General features: G+C 45.1%; 1 protein-coding gene across 5 annotated transcripts in view; it reads left to right on the plus strand.

Annotated features, from left to right (window-relative positions):
• LOC311516062 (DGAT1/2-independent enzyme synthesizing storage lipids-like) overlaps positions 1-24,221 on the plus strand; it is a 41,709-nt gene extending 17,488 nt beyond the window's left edge. For 3 of the 5 annotated variants that reach the window (XM_084619693.1, XM_084619692.1, XM_084619695.1), the window contains 5 exons: positions 2,663-2,827; positions 8,523-8,716; positions 10,038-10,098; positions 19,759-19,898; positions 22,664-24,221. In XM_084619693.1, the coding sequence (XP_084475819.1) occupies positions 2,663-2,827; positions 8,523-8,716; positions 10,038-10,098; positions 19,759-19,898; positions 22,664-22,768 (665 nt within the window). In that variant the 3' untranslated portion in view covers positions 22,769-24,221. Of the gene's footprint in view, positions 1-2,662; positions 2,828-4,661; positions 4,863-8,522; positions 8,757-10,037; positions 10,099-19,758; positions 19,899-22,663 lie in introns of those variants that run through there. The other 2 variants (XM_084619694.1, XM_084619696.1) reach the window with 2 other exon arrangements.
• The last annotated feature ends 235 nt before the right edge of the window (positions 24,222-24,456 follow it).

Raw genomic sequence — 24,456 nt, forward strand, 5'->3', positions numbered from 1 at the left:
GCTGCAAGCCAAAAACTAGCCCACAAGCGAATTAAGCTAAAAACAAGCCCAATTTCTGGTTTTTTTTTTTGTGGGTTTGGCATGTCAGGGTGTTTCAGCCCTAGGCCTTGTGCTGCATCAGGGTCAGGTGCAACCTCACCGCTGAGTCCATGTTCCGGGGGCGGAGGGTGGGGGGCTGCACGATGATCTCCCACCTTTGTGCAGCCAGTGGCCTGTGCACCCCAATGCCATGCTGGAGCCTCTGCATTTATTTATTGACAAATGAAACTTTCAGAATTTTAAAATACTGTGCACAGAATTATTAATATTTTGGCACAGAAAGCCCTCAGGAGTACATGATGTATAAAATCCTAGCACTGATGATCAAATAAGCATATTGGATCAAACTAAAATGCTGCTTTCAATTCCTTCCCTTTTGTATTATCATTGAGGCTAACTGCCATTTCCTTGAAAGTTAACCACTCAGGATTTGTTAGTACAATTTTTTCAGACAGAACATGTCATGTCTCTTCTAAGCCTCATGTTAAGAGATTCTTAAAATCAGCACTTAACTTCAGTCTAATTCACTTTTCCCACCCGTTACCTTAACTTGAGCTTGGAGCCAAGTCATAGGTCACCTTGTTTTTTCCATTAAAGAAGTATTTTTGACAGCTATCAATTCTGCTAGGAGAATGTCAAAACTATGGTCTCAATCCATGGCCCCTTTACTACTCCTACTATCAATATAAAGAAATTTTAAGAAATTATCTGCTCTTTATACATAAGAAAATCACCTATTTCTGAGCCTTTTTCATAACCACCCTGTCTAGATCCAGCCAAAGCAAAAAAGGATGTTTGAAGAGCAATTTACATAAACAACAGAATCCTTCCTGAAAATCATCTGCACTTGTTCTCTGCCATTCAGTCAAAGGGAAGTGAGTTTCTAAGGCATTGATAACTAGATAGTGCAAACCCTGCATCGAAAAGCTTACAGAGCCAAAAATGCAACTTTAAATCTATTAAAGCATATTGGACCAAAGCCATCAGCTCTATCAAAGAACAGAAAAAGGATGTGCATGTATACGTAATTGCTTCTTTTTGTAAAGAAAATGATCATTCTCCGAGACGCTTGCTCTTTCTTCCTCATACCATATCTAAGGTTTGACAGTTCTGTGTGCACAGCTAAAACTCTCTCTAGGTCTACAGTCTGAAGTTACTGTAAACTCATCCTCCCTGGTCTTTCCGACACCTCTCTCCCCTGTGCATACCTTTAGTTATTTCAAAATGCAACTGTACAAAGAATCTTCTTTCCACTTAAGATGCACAATTTCCCAGTGTTTCTCTGTTCATCTGAGAGGTCTTATAATATCATGAAAGTAATAAAGTTATTTGTGCATGACGATAGCCTAATTCTGTGAACATTGTCTTAGTGTTTGAATGGATTTTAGGATTGGGACTGGCAGCAGAAGGGATTTCTCTTTTTTACAGTTAAAACTTGTATGTAGAATAAAGGAGTTAGAGGACTATAGTCTTTGATAAGTGACTTCATTTCCTCTTTCTAGCTTTGAGAGCGTTTCATCAAATAGACAAGATCAGCATGCCAGGAAACCAGATCATCCTTTCTTTACATGTGATGTTAAAGCTCCTCAAATTTTGAAAGGAAAAGCTAATCAAGAGATGAGGCAAGAGTATAGATATAATCAAAGAGAGTGGGAGGCATAGAAAAGAAAAAAAATGCAGAAGAAAAATAAAAGGAAAGTATGTAACTAAACTACAGCTGAGCATTTTACACATTTAACATGGATGGGAAGAAAATTACCATTAGAAATGGCTACCCAATAAAAGAAAGGCAAGAGTGAGAGAGAGAGAGAGAGAGTGTGTGTGTAAAACATATTTCAACAAAGCATTTAAATAAACATGTTTCAAACTTCCGCACAAGTCCCAAAATTGTTTTTAGTACTTTCCTCTGCCACCATCATCTCATTAGTTCTGCAGATACGTTTTTCCTAAGAAGAGATTTTGTTTTTGCTTTTTAATAGAATGCCTGTAAATGAAAAAACTGAAGGGGACATTGTCAAGTCAAAACTTTTTCCTGTCCCCATTTACATAAGGTGGTAGTTCTTGATCACTGATTTGTCACTGTTTCAAACTGTGGTTTACCTACCAATCCTCCCCACCCCATCTGTTCCTTGTTTTAAGTACTTTTTAAATAATCACAATTACATAGGTGATATGAATGAGTCGTAAGACTTGAGCAATATCATAGATTTCTTTGGGTAAAACATACGTTAAAATGATACAATAGTTCAAGATAGTAAGGTAGCTTTTGTATTACTGTAAACTTTGTTTTTAGTTTTCAGAGTAGCAGCCGTGTGAGTCTGTATCTGATGAAGTGAGCTGTAGCTGACAAAAGCTTATGCTCAAATAAATTTGTTAGTCTCTAAGGTGCCACAAGTCCTCCTTTTCTTTTTGTGTTTAGTGAAATACTTCTCACTCTTTCAGAATAAATAGTTAATTGCTGTGAAATCAGATTTTGTCGTCTTTGAAGTCACCAGGTATTGAATGGCAGCAGCTCTTGTGTTCATCGTTCTCTATAACATGTTAACTTTTCTCAAGGTGGTTGTTATATTGGAGTTTGAGTGGTATAAAACATTGACACCATTGTACCTTGTACTTCTAACAGGTTATGAGGTTCATGGTCTGGAAAAAATACCAGAAGGACCTGGGCTTGTTGTTTTTTATCATGGCGCAACTCCTATAGACTATTTCTACTTCTTGGCTAAACTCCTTATACTGAAGAACAGAATGTGCTATACAGTAGCTGATCACTTCGTCTTTAAATTACCAGGTAAGAGTCTTTCATTGCAAATAATGAGCTTTGAGTTGGAGACACACTTTTTTTAGTGATATCATACCATAATATTACTGACACACATTAATTAGCACAAGTATTCAGACCGTATCTGCCAATAGTCCTATGTTGGACAGGACTTCCTTTGGTCTGTAGTAGTCCAAGGCCAACATTGTCCCAGTTTATAAATACCATTGTATGGATTGGATAGATTGTTTGGTGACCATTCCTACCTCATCTGTCACATCAAGTCTGAAAGCAAAGCAGAGGAGATCACGGCACGAAGTAGCAGTCTTGATTAACCACAGCAGCAGCTTCCTTGCCTCCTTCCATTTAATAATGCAGTCAGTGATTTGGGTGACTGACTGGGGCGGAAGGGTATGAAGTGACATTCCATAGTTGGGGGGATGCCCCTGAAGTTGCCAGAGGCAATAAAAATGTCTTTAATATCCTCTCCCTGAAAAGAATGCGTAATGTAACTGGGCCTCAACCCAAGAATACAACTACAAGTAGGATTGAGCCTCTTTGACAGAAGTACTTAGAGGTGATCGAGGTAGGGATCCATTGGTTTAGATAAATATATATGAACTCTAAATGTTAAGGTCCTCCTGAGCACTGGTATAGAAAAAGTTAGAGGGTAAATATGGAAGCTTGTGCTAATTCATTAAACTAACTTTTTATATTTAAGTAACCTAAAATTTACCTAAATGCTGATGAGAAACAAATTCCACCAGATGCCATCTTTTGTCTTGTCCTTGAATAAATGGTGTAATTTTCTATAAGATGTCCCTTCTTCCTTCCTCCCATCTTTTCTTTCAGAGATGTCCTGTTGAATAAATGTTTGAATAAAAAGTTCAGCATATTTTAAGGTGCATAGATTTCAAAATATTTGTACATATTTAAATAGATGAGGCAGTGTTCTCTTCTGAAGAACTTGGGTTTTTGGTTCTTAAATGGAAAGAACTGCCATGCAGTGTTAGAGTTGTTCAGTTAAGATAAAACAACCTTAAGTCAGCCACCCTGCCTATCCTGTATATTGTACGGATTGGATTTAACAAACAATAATACATTAAACTACACATTTATAAAAATAAATACAAAACAACATGTGCAGTATAGCTGAGTTCATGGTACCGTAGGAACCTTGCCTCTTCCATTTCCCCTCATTTTACTTGTACATTAATTTTTCATAAACATAGGTTCTTTGCATGTAATTTTAAGATTTAAGAAAAACAATTGTAAGTCTTAGGCAACTGAGTGGAGTCGGTTTTGGTTGACATGTGCCTCTTAACAGTTGTGCGAAAATGGGCAATTTGGTGTTCGTTTGTGCTGCACATACACATATATTATGGGCCAGATCCTCCGCTAGTATAAATTAGCATAGTCTCATTGAATTCCTGCTGAGAATCTGCATGTTTGTGGACTTAAATTATTTTTTCACTGCTTCAAACTGCATTTTGAAAGAGTCCTTTTTATGAACTCAGAACGCAGTGCTCCTTAGCAAAGGCTAACTATGTAAAAAGTTTGAACTTTCAAAGTTAGACTATGCTTGAGATTATTACATGGGAAGCGGGAGAGAATCAGTTTTATTTTTTTCATCAAACCCAGGAAAATCCATTGCCCAAATTTAAACTTCAAAATTAGGATGAAGCCTGGGGCTGAAGGAAAAATTTTCTTAAAAAAAATTAGACAAATATTCCACATGGCCAGCCATAATATTGCCCTGGCTAACCTCAACACTAATTACAGCAACTTTGCAAAATGTGCTCTGAAAAAGCAGCTGATTGTGCATGTTAAATTGTATCAGTTAGAAATATATTCTATTTTTTAGCTTCTAGAACAGAGATGGGCAAACTACGGCCCGGGGACCACATCCGGCCCGCAGGACCGTCCTGCCCGGACCCTGAGCTCCTGGCCTGGGAGTTTCGCCCTCGGCCCCTCCCCTGCTGTTCTCTCTCCCCTGTAGCTATGCCGCCGCGCAGGCAGTGGGGCTGCAAGCTCCTGGCACTCTGAGCGGCATGGTAAGGGGGCAGCGCATGCGTGGCGGTGGGGGGCTTGGGTAGAGGGTACCGGGGGGGCAGTCAGGGGACAGGAAGCAAGGGGGCAGTTGGATGAGGCGGAGGTTCTGGGGCAGTCAGGGGTCAGGGAACAAGGGGTTGGATAGGGTGTGGGAGTCCTGGGGGGGCCTGTCAGGGGGTGGGGTGTGGATAGGGGTTGGGGCAGTCAGGGGACAGGGAGAAGGGGGGGGTGTATGGGGGGGTGGGATCTCGGGGGGGGGCAGTTTGGGACAGGGGGTCCCAGGAGGGGGCAATCAGGGGACAAGGAGCAGGGGGGTTGGATGGTTCTGAGGGTGACAGTCAGGGGGCCAGAAGTGGGGGGGGGGTGAATGGGGGCAGGGGTGGGGGCCAGGCTGTTTGGGGAGGCACAGCCTTCCCTACACGGCCCTCCACACAGTTTCGCACCCCGATGTGGCCCTCGAGACAAAAAGTTTGTCCACCCCTGTTCTAGAAGATATACTTAACTTCTGTGTTCTTCTCCAAAACTTTAATTTTAAAATAAAATTCTTAATCCCTGCACTCCTATTGTTCCTTTGTTTTACTTTTTAAAAAAATGAATTTAAAAAATAAAATCAGATGGCCTAAAAACAGTGTTTCTCTTCACTCAGTTTGCTTAGGTCAGGTCTGCACCAGGAGTGTCTTGCTATGTCAGTTAAAAAGAGTAAGCTGCGTTCTTAGTGCTATACCTTAAACCACCCTGTACCGCCCCTCCTCCATCCCGTGAAATGACTGTGCAAGTATAAAACACAGCTTTGCTAATACAGCTGTGCCCACAGCAGTGCTGTCAGCATAGTATGCTGGCATTCCCGTACCAGTAAACACTCCTCATGTGGACGTGGTCTCAGCTTTCATTTGAAAATACAGCAAGTTGCTAGTTGTTATGCTTGGGTGGGGGAAACCTCCAGAAATATGAGTTGAGTGTAATCAGTGAAGAGAGAGGTATGTAAATCTGCAAAGAGGCTGGAATAATAGCTCTGAGAGGTGCCTCATTCATATCAGTGAGGAGGCTAACTATGATGCCTAGTGCTGATCATTTAAATGTAGTCATTGTTAATTCATTCTCGTGTAAGAAAAGAGGGGATCACAGATCTGCACAGTTTTCTGTGAGCGATGTCGCATTTTGGTGAATTCTACCACTCCCAACTCCCCCCTTCCCCTCCATCCCCCTTAAAAGAGCTAAGCCCAAGGTACATAGCAGAGCCCGTGGACATATTCAAGCCCCACCAAGGGGAGCTAAGCTCAAGGAGCCCAAAGAACACATATGATCATGTTTTGAACATCTGTATGATCTCCTGTGACTGGCAATTCATTTTGGCAACTCACATGGGTGAAGCTTATTTTGTGAGCAGAGCTTGGAAGAATACCACTACTTCATCTCCCCTGTCCTTCCCTATTTGACCCCTAGATAAAAGTACTGAAAGGTTCTTGTCAATTTGAAAAATGAATAATTAAATTAAACCAACTTTTGTAATTCTAAACTAAAATGTAAGTTATTCCATTGGTCTGTCGGAATGTTTAGCTTTCAGCCTTCTCCTCCTTTAAGGCATATTCCTTCCAAGTATAAAAAACTGGAACTACAATCCTGCCTACATGAGGAAGTCTATTATATAAATGCCCCAGAACTTCATTAACACAGAGTTAAGGTTGCCTGCTGGTGCCTTGTGCCCTTTCAGAATGTGGAGAGTGGCTCAACGTAAACTTCTGAAAACCAGGAAATACAAAGTTAAGGTACGTGCCCCCAACTCCTGCAAGACAACCTTAACTCTGCCCTCTGCCAAGCATGCCAATAACACACATACTAGCATTCTGACAGGTTTCAGAGTAGCCGCCGTGTTAGTCTGTATCCGCAAAAAGAAAAGGAGGACTTGTGGCACTAACATTTATTTGAGCATAAGCTTTATGCTAAGCTTTTTTGTGTAGCTCACGAAAGCTTATGCTCAAATAAATGTGTTAATCTCTAAGGTGCCACAAGTACTCCTTTTCTTTATACTAGCATTCTGTCACTTACAGAGAACATTTTGGGAACAGAGCACATGAGCATTGTAGAACAAAATCCAACAGTTCTTTTTGCTAAGACAAAACTCGTGTTTAGGTCTGGCATAGCTAACAGGAACTATCTACACTTAAACATCGAGTCTGTTTCACACAAACCATTTTAAACTTGCTAAATTTAAGCACTCTTAGGATTCCTTACCTTGAGGATTCCTTCTAAGGCATTGCCTTGTCCCTCACTAAGCCCCAGAGACTGCTGTCACATAGATCACCGGGCAATCCACACAGCAAGAACATGCCTGCGCACTTCTGCTGACGCAACCTATGGAATTCTGTGCTGAAATGATGCAGACTTGGACACTTAAGGTATGCATGCACCACTTGTCCTATCACAGTGCCAAGCTGCTCTAGCTAATCTCTCCACCATTCAGCACAGCGACACCTAACACAGTGAATGCAATAAATGCTGTAAATCGATTTGTGGAATGCAGCACAAAAATGGTGTATTCCATTAGTCCTTCCTCAGTCTGTTTGTTATAGATTGACGATTTAGGGCTAGAAAGGATTATTAGATCATCCAGTTTGTCCTCCAGTACATCACAGGCAATAGAACTTCATCCAGTTACTCCTGTGTTGAAGCTAATAACTTCCAGAAAGGCATCTTTTCTTGATTTGAAGACTTCAAGAGATGGAGAATCCACCACTTTCCTTTGGTAGCTTGTTAACTGTTGCACTCCCTTACTAGATGTTTCCCAGAGGCTACTGTCCACTCCAGAAGGGGTGGAGTTAAGGTTACATTGCAAGGGTGGGGTGGGAGTGGTAAAGTTTGACTTGTATCATGTGGTGTTGTGTGCCTTTCTGGTTAGATCGGAATCTGACTTAAATCGTTTGAAATTCAAGGATGATGCAAGACAGGAAAGGCTGGCATAATTTTAATTTATAAAACATGTCCGATACCAAATTGAATCTAATGTGAACAAAATTAGGCTCACCATATTTTTCTTTCACAGTAAAAATTTAGTCAGTATTTTAGTTACTGTTACTGAAAATGTTGAGGGTCTTTTTTAGTTTCTTCATCCATATCAACATGCTCTTTGACCATTGAAGGGAAAGAGCTTTAAACAATTCCCATCCATTGCGCTGGTGGATTTGGTCAGACTCAAGCCATGTTTGGAAAGTATGGCTTGGTAAGGAGGTGATGCTGCTGTTAAATCATCTCCATCATACTTGATTAACCTGGTCAAAGGCATCATTGTGTATTTTTGTTTGTTTGTTATGATTGAAGTTGTTACTACTGATTACGAGGTAGCACCTAATTTGATTAGGTGTGATGTACAGAGCCATTAAAAACAATCCTTTAAAGTTTAGATTTTATTGGCCAGGATTTTCAAAACCTACTGGTGACTTTTTGGGGGGGTGCCCCATTTGGAATGCTTCTAAAGGGGCTGACTTTCAGAAAATGGGTGCTCTATACCTTCTGAAAACCAGACTCCTTTAGAGGTATCTCAAATTGGGTACCCAAAATCACTACTGTTTTGAAAATCTTGACCAATATATTTTGTTTTGAGAATGTGTGAAATCAGTAGCTATGTAACACATCTTAAATGTTCTGTGTTTGATAACTTATTTTTTACATCTTGCAGGTTTTAAACTTTTACTTGATGTGTTTGGTGTTATGCATGGACCAAAGGAAGAATGTGTTAAAGCTCTGAAGAATGGCCGCTTGGTGGCTATCTCGCCAGGTGGAGTTAGAGAAGCACTCTTTAGTGATGAAACCTATGTTCTTGTATGGGGTAATCGTACGGGCTTTGCTCAGGTGGCCATTGATGCAAAAGTGGTGAGTGTGTGTGGAGGATCACAGAACAGAAGCAAAGAAGGTTAGATTTTTAGGTCTTTCTCTGGGGCTAAAGCTGTTTTTCTCAGCACTGTAAAGCAAATGTTTATAAGTTATAGACATATCATAAATATGCTCTTACAAAAGTTAGGAACTAAATTATATGATTCTATCTCCTCTCCTGTTTCTCAAAGAAATACTTAATGCATGCTTAGTTGTATACTTTTTTAATTTCTTTTTTGTCTGATATTGAAATTCAGCTGACTTTCATTTTCCACACGCTGATGTCACAAACTTTTAATAGTTCGATAGTGTATGTAGGATTGGAGTATCTTTCCTTAAAATGCTAAAAAACTATTGGTGATATCATCCTAGCATTTGTTTAATTGCTAAGTGTCAGAGTCCAGTAACCAAAATCTGAGTGCTTCTGTGGCTCAAAATTATTAGTGTGACTTAACTAAATGACTTCCATCTTCCATACAGTACTAAACTGTTCTACAAGATGTTACAGATGTTTATCTAAATTCTTAGGAAATGTGAGACAAAATAGTTTGTCTCGCATGTGAGAAATATGCTCATGTAACTAATGCTGGTGTAATGATGAGGGGTATAGTAGTCACATGTGGCTACAAATGCTAGCTAATGGTGTGTGTGTGTGTGTGTGTGTATTTAATGATGTGGGTATATGATAAGAGAGACCAATTTGAGATTAAATAACCTGTAACAATAAAGGTGTCCAAAAGCTTTTGTCATTTGACAGCCTTATATCAGTTTCTACAGCATCATTAACAATGTATGGATAGCAAAAAATGTTAAATGTTAACATAACACGGCTGCTACTCTGAAAAATAACTCCCCATAGTTTGCCCCAGCAAATGATTCCTTATATCCCTAGTCATGATGCTCTACCCAATTTCATTTATGTCTGAGACAGTAACAATGCCTACACATATATTAATCAAATCTGCAAATATTGCACATGTGTAATTGCTAATTTAAGTCCAGAAGGCTACTCAAATGAGTAAACTCACACATGTGCAAATGCTTGCAGTATCCCTCTCTAAGTGCTGCAGGGGTTCTAAAGCAATATGTGATTTTAAGAAGATTGACCGACTAACTCTACATTAGCAGGTGGTATCTTCCAATTTGGACCTTTCAGTACTATGGTAAAATAACAGGTAGAACATTGTGTTGCTCACTGAAAAATCAGCTGTCTGCCAAATGTATTCATCAAACAAGTTGCACATTTGTTTTCAAATAAACACTATGTAAAACAGCCTTCCACATATTTACATTAAATTCTTACCTTTCTTTTTTCTCATAGCCCATCATTCCTCTGTTCACACAAAATGTTCGGGAAGGAATTAGGACATTAGGAGGAATAAGTAAGATATAAAATATCTATTTTTCTATTTTTAATTTCCTGTATATGTTCAATCTCCTTACCTCAGTAGAAATACTCTTTTTAAAATCTGTGTTTAGATATGTCATATGGTCTGATTTCTCGGGGGGGGAGGGGAGAGAAGTCACTATGCTTTAGTGGTATAAACTGAGGTGGAATTGTATTGTCAAATCTTAATATTGGTGGTGGATCAGATGATCTGCATTATTCTTTGCATAGTGACGGGTGTTGATAAAGGAACCTGATGCTGAATTTGCATGTAGAAGAACAAGTTTTTAGAATAATACATTTCTCCTGCATTAACATGTCTGCTATGCCTACTGTGAGTTTTCTGTTCTCTGCTGGGAGGTAGACCAGATATAATGGTTGTCACCAGACCTCCTGTTCCTCTAGAACATTTGCAAAAAAAAAGTTTTTAATGCTGCCTACATTTATTTAGAGGTGGAGAAAAAAATCTAAACAGTTCAACTTAATTTTAATCCATATCTAGTTTCTAATCAGGCAGAAAACGTGTGTGAAAATACATATGCGTTCTGCCTCTCTCTTTTCACTTACCCCTCCCCCTTCAGTTGTTCCAAAACACACACGGAGTCTGAACAGTCTCCTCCTAGGACAGCTAGATGACAGGGTCCCTGCTGAGCCACTAGTGCAGGTTGCATTAGACACACCTCTCTTCCAGGCTCCTCCATATTTGTCTGTGTAGTTCCTTCGGCCTCAACCACAGCTGCTCCTTCTCCTGTTTCACAGTACTACAGGCAAAAAGCAATATTTCCTCCTGACATTGTCCCTGATCATGACTGAAAGCAGAATTCTGGGCAGAGAGAGCATGGGCATCAAATGGAGAAATGCAAGGTAGCCACATGTTCTCCATGCACTATAAAATAGACATACAACCATTAACTGATGCAGTATTCAAGATTCATAGGCCAGAAGGGACCATTATAATCATCTAGTCTGACCTCCTCCTGTAAAAATGGCATATGGTAGAGGTGGGATTCAAACCCACCTCCCCAAAAAGACTGGAGCCTCTATCCAGTGCCTTAGGCCAGGCTACCAGCATAGGAGAGAGGCCAGCTCCGGAAGGCATCACTGGGAATGAAACCCAGGAGCTCCTTTTCACTAGAAACGCGCTAGCTAAGCCATGGTGCTACCCTCTGTAATTCTAAAGATACAGGCCCAAACTTGGCTTTTGCAAAAAGCTCCATCCCTGGAAGTGCTACAATCTGTAGTGCCTTGGGAGTTTGTTTCTATTCTAGGAAGAAATGGGGTGGTTTCGATCTAATATCTTTCCTGCTATTTGCAGTAGGATTAGTAGATATCTTAGAGAAATTTAGTTAACTTATTATTGGTGTATTTTGTCCTTTTATGTCTACCAGTCGTTGCTTTCATTACATTTGGACTTTCTTAGGTCTTAATGCTCTGTACACAAAACTTAATAATCCAGTCACTGATGATTTTCTTATCCCTTTACACTGTGTTAAACTAAGTTCTAGTCTAAGGTCACAGGTCTAGTACTGTCACAGCTTTGAGACGACTCCACTCTGGTGCCCTTGAGATAAGTGCTTTAAAAAAAAAAAAGTAAAATAAATAAGCATATGATGGAGGTCACTTAATGCTGTCTACTGCATCTGATTTTGTCTCCTAAAAATCAAAATATAATATGCCATATACACTCTCACTAGTGCAGGATGGCTCTTTGATCTTCCACATGGTGGGGACCAGAGCAGTAGGTTTTTTGTGTGTGCAACTCTCCTCTCTCACCCAGGCCTCTTCCGATTGAGGGATTCCTTTCCCTTCCTTTCAGACCCTAAATACCTGAAATTCAAGTAGCTAGTTCTATTCTAAATTTTAGTCTTCTATAGGTTCTTATATTGCCCTTATTACCCTATTATCTTTCAGTAGTGTGTTATGCAATGTGATTAACATCTATCATGTGTGGTTCATTCTCTCCTTCTCCTATTTTGGGGGCCAGGGGGAAGAGGTAGGGGTGTGTGTGTGCACGTGTGCATTTTAGTTTGGTAGGGAGTTGTTTTGAAGATTTTTAAAAATAAATATTTTACATCCCCCCTGATACAAATCGATTGAGGAGGGTCTCCTAGGGGTGCCTGTTTCCTTTTCTCCTGTTAGATATTTCAGGGGAGGGATTGCTGTCCTGTCTGCACCCTTTCTTCCCTCCAGTCATACCCCCCCTCCACAGGATTTTGAGGAGGCTATCTACTAATCTGAACTCCCATCTAAAGTAGCTCTCCTTGTCCTTACAGTGGCAGTCACTGGATTACCTTCTGCTGTTGGCAGAAGAGAACTGTAAAAAACTACCTTCCAGGCATCATAGCAGAGGGTTGAGATTATTCTTGTTTTGGCTGTGACTCTTCCATTTTTACAAAGTGAAGATCAAGGGTAGAATAGCACTTCAAAGATACTATTGTTCATTTGGGAACCTGAGATCAGAGGCCTGGGTTCTTCTTCGAGTGATTGCTCATGTGTATTCCACAATAGGTGTGCGCCACGTGCACCGGTGCTGGAAGTTTTTCCCCTAGCAGTACCCGTAGGAGGGAGCGCCCCCCCCCCCCCGTGACCCCTGGAGCGGCGCCTGCCTGGCGAGGTATAAGGGCGGCTGTGCTCCCCCCACCCTCAGTTCCTTCTTGCCGCCAATGAACTGCTCAGCTCCAGCTTTGCTGCAGCTTGTCCCCTGAACTCATTTGTTCAGTAGTACCTGTAGTCAGTTAGCTAATTCAGTTAGTTTAGTTAGTCATTTGAGCCTGGGCCAGGGCATGCACCGTGCCCCAGGCTTTAAGTCGTGCAGCTCTTGTAGGCGCTCTGTGCCAAGGAGCGATCCACACACGGATTGTCTGCGCTGCTTGGGAGAAACCCATATCAGCGAAAGGTGCAAGATCTGCAAGTCTTTCAAGCCCCGGACTAAAAAAAGAAAGGGACATTAGGCTCCGGGCCATCCTGATGGAGTTGATGCTGGCCCCGACCCCAGCACGCCACTCCGAACTGGTACCCGGCACAGCGGCGTCAGTACGTGGAGACCTTCTGGTACCATCATCCAGTCGGCACCACTCCCCAACCATGGGGCACACCAAGAGGACTGGAAAGACTCCCTCTTCGCAGTGGCACCAAGGGAAGTCTGGGACAGAGGCTAGGCCCATGTCAGATAGTCCTCTATGCCCATCAGGCCCTAGGCCTCTGACTCACGTTGAGCGGAGTAGCCCTGCCGGAGCAGGCCTCTCCTGATGTCCAGATGCCATCTACGCCCGAAGCCCTCTAAGCAGCCAGGGATGTCATGTCCATGCCGGTGCCTGGAGCTCTGCCGATGTCAGCCCGACACTCCAGAGGCAAGCTGCTGCTGGGATCACTGCAGTCGCCATCGGCCCGGTACCAGTCTCAGTCAAGGGAATGTTCCCGACACCACTCACTGCCCAGACTGTCCAGATGAGTGCTGTCCGACCGGGACTCCCAGCACTGCTCATATTCGCAAAGCAAATATCAACGGGACCATGGCAGACGCCGCCAACGGTCCTCGTCTCGCAGGAGATACTGCAGTCGGTCGCGGCACGATCATCGACGCCGTTCCTGCTCAGACTCCCGTTCCATGTCTCCGCCAAGGAACCAGGTGTCGATCGCCGGCGTCTCTCCGACGCAGGTCCACCCGTTGAGGCCGTTCGCGGAGCAGCTACTACCATCGGTGCCACTCCTCTGCTTCAAGATCACGGTCCCGTGGCTGATGTAGATCCCGGCACTGGTCCAGAGGCAGTAGCGGATCATACGCCAACCCAGCCTCCCCTCACAGCCGCCCGTCTACAGGCCAAGCTAGCCAGCCCGAATAGCTGGCCCCGCCAGTGCCTCAGCAAGTGCAAGTGCACCAAGTGTCGTGGCTGGCCCAGTGGTACCAGTGGGCACCGTGGCCTCCGGCGCAGCCCCTGGTGGGGGCTCGCTTGGTGGCAGGGGCCTCGGAAGCACTGTCAGCATCCATCTTTTAGACCGCCAGAAAAAAGGTCGGTGGGACCTGTGTCTTCGGTACCGTGCCCGGAGTCTGACCAGGTGTTGGATCCTCTGGTGCCGGACGACACCCAAAGCACCGCACCGGCCTCGCCCCGTCTGGAGGAGTTGATTGCGGCCCTGCCCTCCTCCGTCCCACAGGAGGACTACCAGACTCACCAAGACCTCCTAAAAAGGGTGGCAGCGAGCCTCCGCCTCCAGGCTGAGGAGATGGAAGAGCCCTTAGACTCTGTGTTCAATGGGCTGTCCTCTTCAGCACTGGGCAGGGTGGCCTTGCCACTGCATGAAGGGGTGGCAAGAATTTCAAATGCCCTGTGGCAAACTCCAGCCTCATTGGTTCCCATCTCTAAAAAGGCGGCGCGCAAGTACTTTGTACCCACGAAGGGACACAAGTATCCGTATACCCACCCGACGCCCAACTCCTTGGTGGTTGAGTCAGTCAACCACAGGGAGCAGCAGGGGCAACCAGCCCTGATCCCCAAGAACAAAGACTGTTGGAGGCTGGATACTTTTGGGAGCAAAGTTTATTCATTGTCAAGCTTTCAGCTACGAGTAGCAAACCATCAGGCTCTCCTGGATCGCTATGAGTTTAACCTTTGGGAATCCCTCCCCAAGTTTGAGGGCTCCCTCCAGGAGCGCGATAAGAACGAGTTTAAGGCGCTCGTGGAGGAAGGGGCGGCAGCCACAAGGGCGTCCCTGCAGGCCGTTTCGGATGCAGCGGACATGGCTGCATGGTCCATGGCCTCAGTGGTGTCCATGAGACGGGCATCATGGCTTCTGCTCTCTGGGCTCTCCAGCGAAGCGCAGTTGTAATTCAGGATCTCCCTTTCGACAGGAAGGCTCTGTTTGCTGAGGAAACAGACACAAGGCAGCATGGCATGAAAGACTCCCGATAACCCTCCAGACCTTGGGCATCTATGTCCCTCCTCCGGCAAAACCGAAGCTGCAGCAGGCTCCCGCCCAGGCCGCCCTCCTGAAGTACAAGGCCGCCCATGAAAAGCAGCAGGACTATAGAAAGCACCTGCAACGGCAGTCCTGGCCCTGGGTCTTCTAAGGTCAAGCAGGTGGGCAAAAGGTGTTTTTGACGGGACGCTCGGGGGTACCCTGCCAGTTCTCAGCATGGACCTACCCCCAATAAAGCTCCCTTTCTCCAATCGGTTGTGTGCTTTCCTCCTGGAATGGTCGCGGCTCACCTCGGACTGGTAGGTCCTCAACACCATCTCCCGAGGTTACACCCTTCAGTTTACCTCCTCCCTGCCCAACCGCCCTCTGCCCCCTTTCCTCTTGGGGGACCCCTCTCACGAGGCTCTGCTTGAGCAGGAGGTGGGGTGGCTCCTGGACCTAAAAGCTATAGAGGCGGTGCCCAAGGAGTTCCTGGGCAAGGGGTATTACTCCCGGTATTTCCTTATCCTGAAGGCCAAAGGGGGCTCAGGCCCATCATGGTCCTGCAAGGCCTGAACCACTATATGGTGAAACTCAAGTTCCGCATGGTTTCCCTGGCCTCCATTATCCCCTCCCTGGATGCCGGGGACTGGTACGCTGCTCTCAATCTACAAGACGTGTACTTCCACATCCACGTATTCGAGGGGCACAGATGCTTCGTGGTGGGATAGAGTCACTACCAATTCATGGTCCTACCGTTTGGTCTGTCCGCTGTCCCCAGGGTCTTTAAAAAGTGTATGGCGGTGGTAGCGGCCTACCTCAGATGCCAGGGGGTCCAAATATTCCCATATCTGGACGACTGGCTAGTCAAAGGCACCTCCCGGTTGCAGGTGAGGGATCATGTGACTCTCCTCCTGTCCACATATACTGCCCTGGCGTTGTTTATCAAACAGGCCCAAGTCCACATTAGTCCCGGTCCAACGCATAGGATTTCAGGACGCTACTGGATGCAACGTCGGCCAGGGCCTCTCTCCCACCAGACAGGTTCGAGACCCTGAAAGGGCTCATTGACTCGGTCACAAGGTTCCCGGTGATGACAGCCAGGGCTTGCCTGCAACTACTGGGTCACATGTCTGTGTGCACAGATGTGGTCCGTCACGCCAGACTCAGAATGAGGCCCCTCCAGCTCTGGCTGGCCTCGCAGTTCTCCCAGCCATGGACAGAATGGACAAAGTCCTCACCGTGCTGAACTCGGTGATCACCTCCCTGCAGTGATGGTCCGCCCCAAACAACATGCTCCAAGGGGTCCCATTCAGGGACAGGGCCCCGTTGTTGGAGCTGGTGTCTGACGTGTCAGACCTGGGTTGGGGGGCCCATGTGGGGAACTTTCAGACCCAAGGCCTGTGGTCTCTACAAGACCTACCCCTTCATATAAACGTCAAGGAACTCAGGGTGGTGCAACTGGCGTTGTATGGCCTTCTGCTCGCACCTGGAGGGCAAGGTAGTCAGGGTCCTCACAGACAACACGGCCTTGATGTTCTATATCGGGGTTGGCAACCTATAGCACGCTTGCCGATTTTTAATGGCACGCTGCTGCCTGCCAGGTCCCAGCCACCGGCCCCGCTCAGCCTGCTGCCGAACCCAGGCCGGGACCCCGGCAGGCAGCAGCATGCCATTAAAAATCCTGCCCGCCCTGGCCCGCTCTTCTCCGCCACCCCCCGTCCCCGCCTCCGCGGGGGCAGGGTGAAGAAGCTTGGTCCTGCTGGCTGCTGCTGCAGGGCAGGCAAGGTCCCCCCCTCCCCCGCCTCTTCCCCCAGCATGCTGGGGTCCTGCCCCTCCTCCTCTCTCTCCCTGCCACCGGTTAGCTGATGGCCCTTGCGAGGGAGGGGGAGAAGCGGAGCCGCAGCGCGCTTGCTGCTTCGGGGAGGAGGCGGAGAAGAGGTGGGGACGGGGCCTTGGGGAAAGGGGGTGGAATCGGGGCATATCCCTTCCAGCCCCCTGCCGTGAGCCGCTCTGGGCAGGGGGCTGGGAGCACCCCCACGACCCTAGCCCTCTGCCTTGACCCCTGCATCCCCCTCACACACCCTAGCCTCCTGCCCTGACCCCTGCACCTCCCCATGACCCCAGCCCTGAGTCCAGCACTCCCCCCACATACCCAGCCCCCCCCCACCCCATGCCCTGCCTCTTGCACCCCCCATATTCCCACCCCCAGCCCGAGCATCAAACAGGAGCTCCTGCACCACCCCCACATTCCCATCTGTACCCCTCGCACCAAATGGGAGCTGCCCTGGTAACCACTTCACACCCAAACCTCCTGTCCCAACCCTGAGCCCCTTCCCTCATTCTAGCTCCTGGCCAGACCCTGCACCCCAACCTCCCAGCCTGCACCTTCACCCCCAACCCTGTGCTCTGTGCACTCCCACCCTCAGCTCAGTGCAGAGAGAGAGGAAGAGAATGCCCTAGAACCAGGGAGAAGATAGGTACCCACTCTATGTGGGCAGGGCTGGGATCCCTGGGATCCAGCAGCGGGCTAGCAGGAGCTGGTGGACAGAACCCCACACTGGCAGTGGGCTGAGCCGCTCAGCCCACTGCTGGTCTGGGGTCCTAATCGCCGACCCTGCTCAGCCCGCTGCTGGTCTGGGGTTCTGGCTGCCAGCCTCTTGGCAGCCGGGGTCCCGGCCTAGGTGAACGGAACCCCAGTTTGGCAGCGGGCTGAGCGGGCCGGCTGCATAAAATCAGCATTTTAATTTAATTTTAAATGAAGTTTCTTAAACATTTTGAAAACCTTGTTTACTTTACATACAACAATAATTTAGTTATATAATATATAGACTTATAGAGAGAGACCTTCTAAAAATGTTAACATGTATTACTGGCACGCAAAACCTTAAATTAAAGAGAATAAATGGAGACTCGGCACACCATTTCTGAAAGGTTGCCGACCCCTGTTCTATATCAACGGGCAAGGTGGGGCCCGATCCTCTGCCCCAGTCTGTGGGACGTCTGTATAGCCCATGACATCTACCTAAAAGCCTTCCACCTGGTCAGGCCAGCTCCTCTACGCCTTTCCCCCATTCCCTCTGATCAGCAAGGCCCTGGAGAAAATAAAGAAGGACAAATGCAGGGTCGTCCTCATTGCCCCGGCATGGCCCAGGCAGCACTGGTACAGGACCCTCTCGAGGCTGGCGGTAGCTCTGCCGTGGCAGTTGCTGCTCCACCCAGACCTGCTCTCTCAGGACCAGAGCTGTCTCTTCCATCCCAACCTAGCAACGCTTCATCTTATAGCATGGCTGCTCAGTGGCTAGGAAAGGACATTCTCGGAACAGGTTCAGTGCGTCCTCCTTGAAAGTAGACGGCCCTCCACTTGCCGCTTCTATGTGGCGAAGTAGGCTCGGTTTTTGAGGTGGGCGGCAGGCCAGGGTGTTTCCCCGATGGCCGCCCCGATCCAGCTTATCCTTCATAACCTCCTGCACCTGAGAGCTCAGGGACTGGCGCCCTCGTCAGTCAGGGTACGCTTGGCGGCCATATCAGCCTTTCATCCCCCAGTGCAAGGTCACACAGTGTTTTCCCATGCTATGACCGGCCGGTTCCTTAAGGGTTTGGACCATGTCTACCCATATTCCAAGGTCCTGGTTCCACAGTGGGACCTAAACCTGGTGCTGGCTCGTCTCATGGGGGCCCCGTTTGAACCACTGGCCACGTGTTCCTGGTCTCACCTCTCGTGGAAGGTGGCCTTCCTGGTAGCTTTCACGTTGGAAAGGCAGGTCTCTGAGCTCAGGGCCCTAACCTCTGAACCACCATATACGGCTTTTCATAAGGACAAGGTCCAGCTCCACCCACACCCCGCGTTCCTCCGAAGGTGGTCTCCGCCTATCACATGGGTCAGGACATTTTTCTGCGAGTCCTCTGCCCCAAGCCTCCCGCAACTAGTGAGGAACGCAGTCTCCACATGCTCGACATGAGGCAAGCTCTGACTTTCTACCTCAAGCAGACCAAGCCGTTCAGAAAGTCTTTGCAACTGTTCATCACCTCGGCTGAGCATGTGAAGGCTCAGCCGATTTCCACTCAGCGGCTTTCTAAAGCGGATCACTTCGTGCATCCGTTCCTGTTATGAGCTGGCGGGGGTTCCTCTGCCTCCCATTGTGAGGGCATAGGCCTCATCGGCTGCCTTCGTGGCCCACATCCCCATCCAGGACATTTGTAGGGCCGCCACTTGGTCTTCGGTTCACACGTTCACCTTGCACTATGTGATCGTCTCCCAGGCCAGGGATGATGCCGGGTTCGGCAGGGTGGTACTCTGTCCTGAGAACTTGTGAACTCCTACCCGTCTCCAACAGATATAGCTTGGAATCGCCTATTGTGGAATACACATGAGCAATCACTCAAAGAAGAAAAGACAGTTATCTTTTTCGTAACTGGAGTTCTTTGAGATGTGTTGCTCATGTCTATTCCACATCCCACCCTCCTTCCCTTCTGTCAGAGTGGTCTGGCAAGAAGGAACTGAGGGTGTGGGGAGCGCAGCCCCCCTTATACTGTGCCAGGGGTTGCGGGGGGTGCTCCCCCCTACGGCTACTGCTAGGGGGAAAACTTCCGGCACCGGTGCATTTGGCAAGCACACACACCTATTGTGGAATAGACATGAGCAACACATCTCGAAGAACACCAGTTATGGAAAAGGTAACTGTCTTGTACTTTACAAGTTAATTTATCTACTGCCTCCCAAAATGCAAATTAATATTTTTTTTAAACTAAAAAACAGGATTATTTAGGTTGATATATGAACGTCTTCGATTGCCACTCGTTCCTCTATATGGAGATTTTCCAGTCAAATTTCGTACATACATTGGAGATCCTATTCCATATGATCCAAATATAAATGCTGCAGAACTGTCTGGAAAGGTAAGGTTTGGGGTTTATTTTCTACTTGCAATATTGAAACCGTTAAGATTTAAAATACTAGTAGCTGAAAGTCCTTGCTGTCATGAAGCCATGAGTGTTTAAAAAAATAAATAAATAAAAAATAGATGAGAACTCACAAATTTGACAGTAAGAGATTGTGAATCACAGTGATGATTGGACCTAGTGAACTGTGGTTGTTGGGCCAAGAGATCCACCATCTATGCAGTATCCCTCAGACAGCCTATGAAATTATTGTATGCAAATTACCTATAGAGTAAGGGTGGTGATATCACAGCAGCAGAGGATTCTTGGCAAGGCTATCACATGGGTGTAATTCATAAATTCAAAATGGCTGAGAACTTAAAAATTGGACAGTAACGGACCACAAATCCCAGTGAGGATTGAAACTGGTGATATTCTAAACAAAGAGATCCATCCACCATGCTTGTAGCTGTTTCTATCCCTTCACACTGACTCAGCAGAAACTCTAGGCTTCAGAGCGACATAAGGAGAGAGTGACAATCCTGGAAGCTTATTACAATAAAAGCTGTTTTATCCAACATGTTGGGGGGGTTGGGTAAATGAAAAATGCCGGTTAACTAAGAGGGAGGGAGTTTGGGTGGTGTATTGGGGAGAGGGTGGGGGTGCGGGGCGTGGGCTCTGGGAGGGAATTTGGGTGTGGTGGGGTGGGAGGGAGTGTGGGGTGCTGGATCCTGGGGGCGCTCAGTTCGGGTGGCTCCCTGCAAGCGACGACCTGTCCCAGCTGCTCCTAGGTGGAGTCACGGCAGGTGGCTCTGTGTGCTGCCTCCGCCACAGGCGCGTCCCCTGCAGTTCCCATTGGCTGCAGTTTTCAGCCAATGGGAGCTGCGGAGCCAGCGCGCAGAGCCACCTGCCGCGCCTCTGCCTAGGTGGGCACCCCCTTGATCCAGCACCCTGAGCCTCCTCCTGTGCCCCAACCCTGTGCCTTGAGCCCCCTCCCACACCCAAACTCCCTTCCAGAGCCTGCGCTTCACATCCTTCCCATGCCCCAAGAGACTGCTGGCCCTGTGCCAACTGGAGTATAAACTGGACTTTCAATGAAGATCAGAAATTCTGGTTTATAGAGCTTTCTGGTTGGTGAAGTGCTGGATAAAACAGCTTTTACTGTATATATAGGTACTGGAAGTACTTGTTTTCAAGTTAGTGATTTTTATCGTAGAGTATGCTAATTAAGTGTTACATAGTGCAGCAAGGCCCTCTAACACACATCTATAGTTGTTACATCCCTGTCTTATGTTGTCAGAATTCATGATAGATTTCTTCATTGTTTGATTCTTGATACCGCTTCTGTCCTATGCTGATAGCTATAATATATGAAATGGATGTAAGGAAGTTCTGGCACAGAAATAGGTTCTAGGCCCCTTGAAACAGTGTGTGGTGTTTATTTGGATCAGAATGACAGCTTTTCTTAAGTTCCAGTGTGAATTCTAGTCTGATGAAAATAGCTGTAGTTACCTGTTCATGAACGTCATTACATTTGTCCCAAAGGAGAGGTCCCTCTATTTCTTGACTTATGTAAAAGAAAGCTGCTAAAAAACGTTAAACGCACCAGATCTGCTACTGAGAATTATGGATGTTAACAGGAAGTAAAATCACATTAAAGCGAAGTGATCTCTTCGCCTCCAGCTACACATTCTAGTTCTTTGTCATCTTAAGTGTCTGACCTACAACCACACAACATGCACAAGCTCTTCAAATTTAGTATGTTCATAGATGACTAGTTCAGTCATCTTTTTCTGTTTTATAGTCTATTACTGTTTTATGTTCACATAATTATGACTAGCTTTTGTGAGTGCAGAGTACAGGAGGCCCTCAGATCTTTGGTGGACTGGCAGGTATGAATGGTGCAGGCAATGGCGATTTTAGGTCAATAATCAGAAGTTCTTCAAATATGTACTTATAAAATAAGCATTCTGAAAGGAGATCATTCACTATCTCATGAAAGTTTTTGACTGTGTCAGTATCAAATTGGTTGGTCTTATTAGCTGGTTTGCTCTCCTTGAACATATTTATTGAAAGATGACATAGCTGATAAATGTTTGACTGTGTTACTTGAATCCCATCTAACTAAAGCTCAGATATTTTTTCCCCCTATGGTTTGCCTAAAGCACTAGTCCTGTAAAGCTGAAAAGCTAGTGGGATTTGGAAAGGGAGGCTTGCTATTTGTCATTTAAGGGAGTTGTACGTCAGACTTTGATTTTTTTTACTTAGTGCCTGCCCATATTTCCTCCAATCCTAAATGGAGCCTTCAAAACCTGTTGGACTGTCTCCCATGACAACTTGACCAGTTAATCAAAAGGGTTCGGATATCGCCTGAAATCTTCAGATAAACAATGTACTATAGGTGTACTTTCCCATTATGATAGCTATGAGACATCATTAGCTTAATTTCTTTATATTTTTATGGAAACTTTACATGTTTAGACACTTAGGTGAGTGAGCATGTACTTTTCACTGGTGCTTTGCCATTTATACTTCGTATATTTACTTATCAAAGGTAGATACATCAAGGATCATTGGCATCTGTAAAGGAATAAATTGTAAGTGGTTTCTTTGTAAAAGATCCCACGCACGTTTCCCCTGGTTTTAATTTAAAAGTAGGTATTGCGCCCTGGATTCTGGAATCTTTAGTAGGATGAAAATTTATTCTATGAATTACTGTATTCCAACTAGTGTAATATAAAAAGAACAGTTAATTTCCTTGCAATTTCTTTTTCTCTTAACAGGCAAAGGCTGCAATCCAGTCTTTAATAGACAGACATCAGAAAATACCAGGAAACGTATTTAGGGCTTTAATGGAACGATTTGAGACACAGCAGAAAGAAGACTAGTGTATGGTGTATAACAAACTACACATTTACTTGTAATATTTTCAGAACTGTTTGTAACATATTATTATCCTCAAAATTAATTATTAAATGCATTGTCTTAATGATATTTCTTTTTTAATGCATATGTTTTCGGTATAGTTTAACAAGAGCTGTGAGCAATGATTTTTTTTTCTTCCCCCAGTGATCAATATCAAACTTGAGCCCAAACTTGTAATCTTACTCACGTAAAAATTTCACTAAAGTAATTAGCTTTCAAGTGCAATCCTATACTGAAAAATAACTTCGTAAAAATGACGTTGGAGGCTTCCATATTCATAGTCTTTTGATAATTTCCATCTCAAATTTGCAGGTAAAAAAAATGTTTTGTCTAACTGCAAAGCCTGCAAATTCATGGCGGATTCTGACATGCAAGCTAGATTCTTTCTATCTAAATACCATTACCAGTAATAGAGGTTCTTCCAGCCAAATAAAGCCCTGAACTACACTTATGAAAACCCATTTTCTTTAGATTATGTCCTTGGCTACACCTGTACAAACTTAAATTACATAAGAATGGCTATACTGGGTCAGACCAAAGGTCCATCCAGCCCAGGATCCTGTCTACCAACAGTGGCCAATACCAGATGCCCCAGAGGGAGTGAACCTAACAGGTAATGATCTAGTGATCTCTCTCCTGCCATCCATCTCCATCCTCTGACAAACAGAGGCTAGGGACTCCATTCCTTGCCCATCCTGGCTACATTCAAAGCCATAGACAGGTGTAACTAGTCACTTAGCTTTCTTTACATGCAGAACCTGTAGTCCTGGTGGTAATGCTTCAGCTGGAAGGTATCCAGCTTTATTTACCCAGAAAGAGTTTGTGGGGCTGGAGCTTTATTAGAAGAGAGAGAGAAAGAAAGAACCCCCAAGAAACTGAGCAAACTTCTTACAGAAACCAGTAAGACACAATACATATAGAATCCCATAATGATATTTTTTATGAAGTAATTTTTCAGGGTAAAACCACATGGCTTTTTTTGTCCCTGACTAAAGACTGTAGGCCTATAAATCTGTGAACAGAAAACCAGATCTTGTTTTGGCACAGTGAACTGAATGCCTAATCTTTTAGAAAGAAGGATTGAGTAATATTCAAAACTGCAACAGTCAAAATTTTTAATTATATTACAAAATAGAATGCAACTTGTAATGTTCTGTTTTCAGAGTTTCTCCATATTCAACAGTATAAACAGCCTTTATAATTTTTGTATATATATATCTCACTAAACTATTTTTGTAGAAAACTATATACATTTTTTTTTTTTACACATCAGAATTACAAATTGACTCACCCCCAATTATGCAACTCAGCTAATACCCTCATTGAAATGAGTGAGGGGATTTGCCTGAAGAAGGAATTGCTGGATTGGGCTAGTTTTGTTCATTGACAATAAACTGAATTTTTATCTGAACTGAATCACTGACTAATGCATGAATTGTCTGAATAGCAAAATACCTTAAATATTTCCTGTAGATAAGTACTCAAACTGTAAGTGACTGTAAGATCAATGTCTGGAAGTGTTGTTTAGTTGTAGGAGGCCATCATCTCCTGGTAGGCCTTTTTAAAAACAAAACACTTTTAAAGAGGTGAAGAGCAAATCCCTTTCACTTAACTGTAACAGTTTGGTTAATTCCTGCAAACACTTATATGC

The sequence above is a fragment of the Lepidochelys olivacea genome, assembly GCF_965140295.1.
Source record: "Lepidochelys olivacea isolate rLepOli2 genome assembly, chromosome: 2".
In the NCBI taxonomy this organism is placed as follows: domain Eukaryota; kingdom Metazoa; phylum Chordata; order Testudines; family Cheloniidae; genus Lepidochelys; species Lepidochelys olivacea.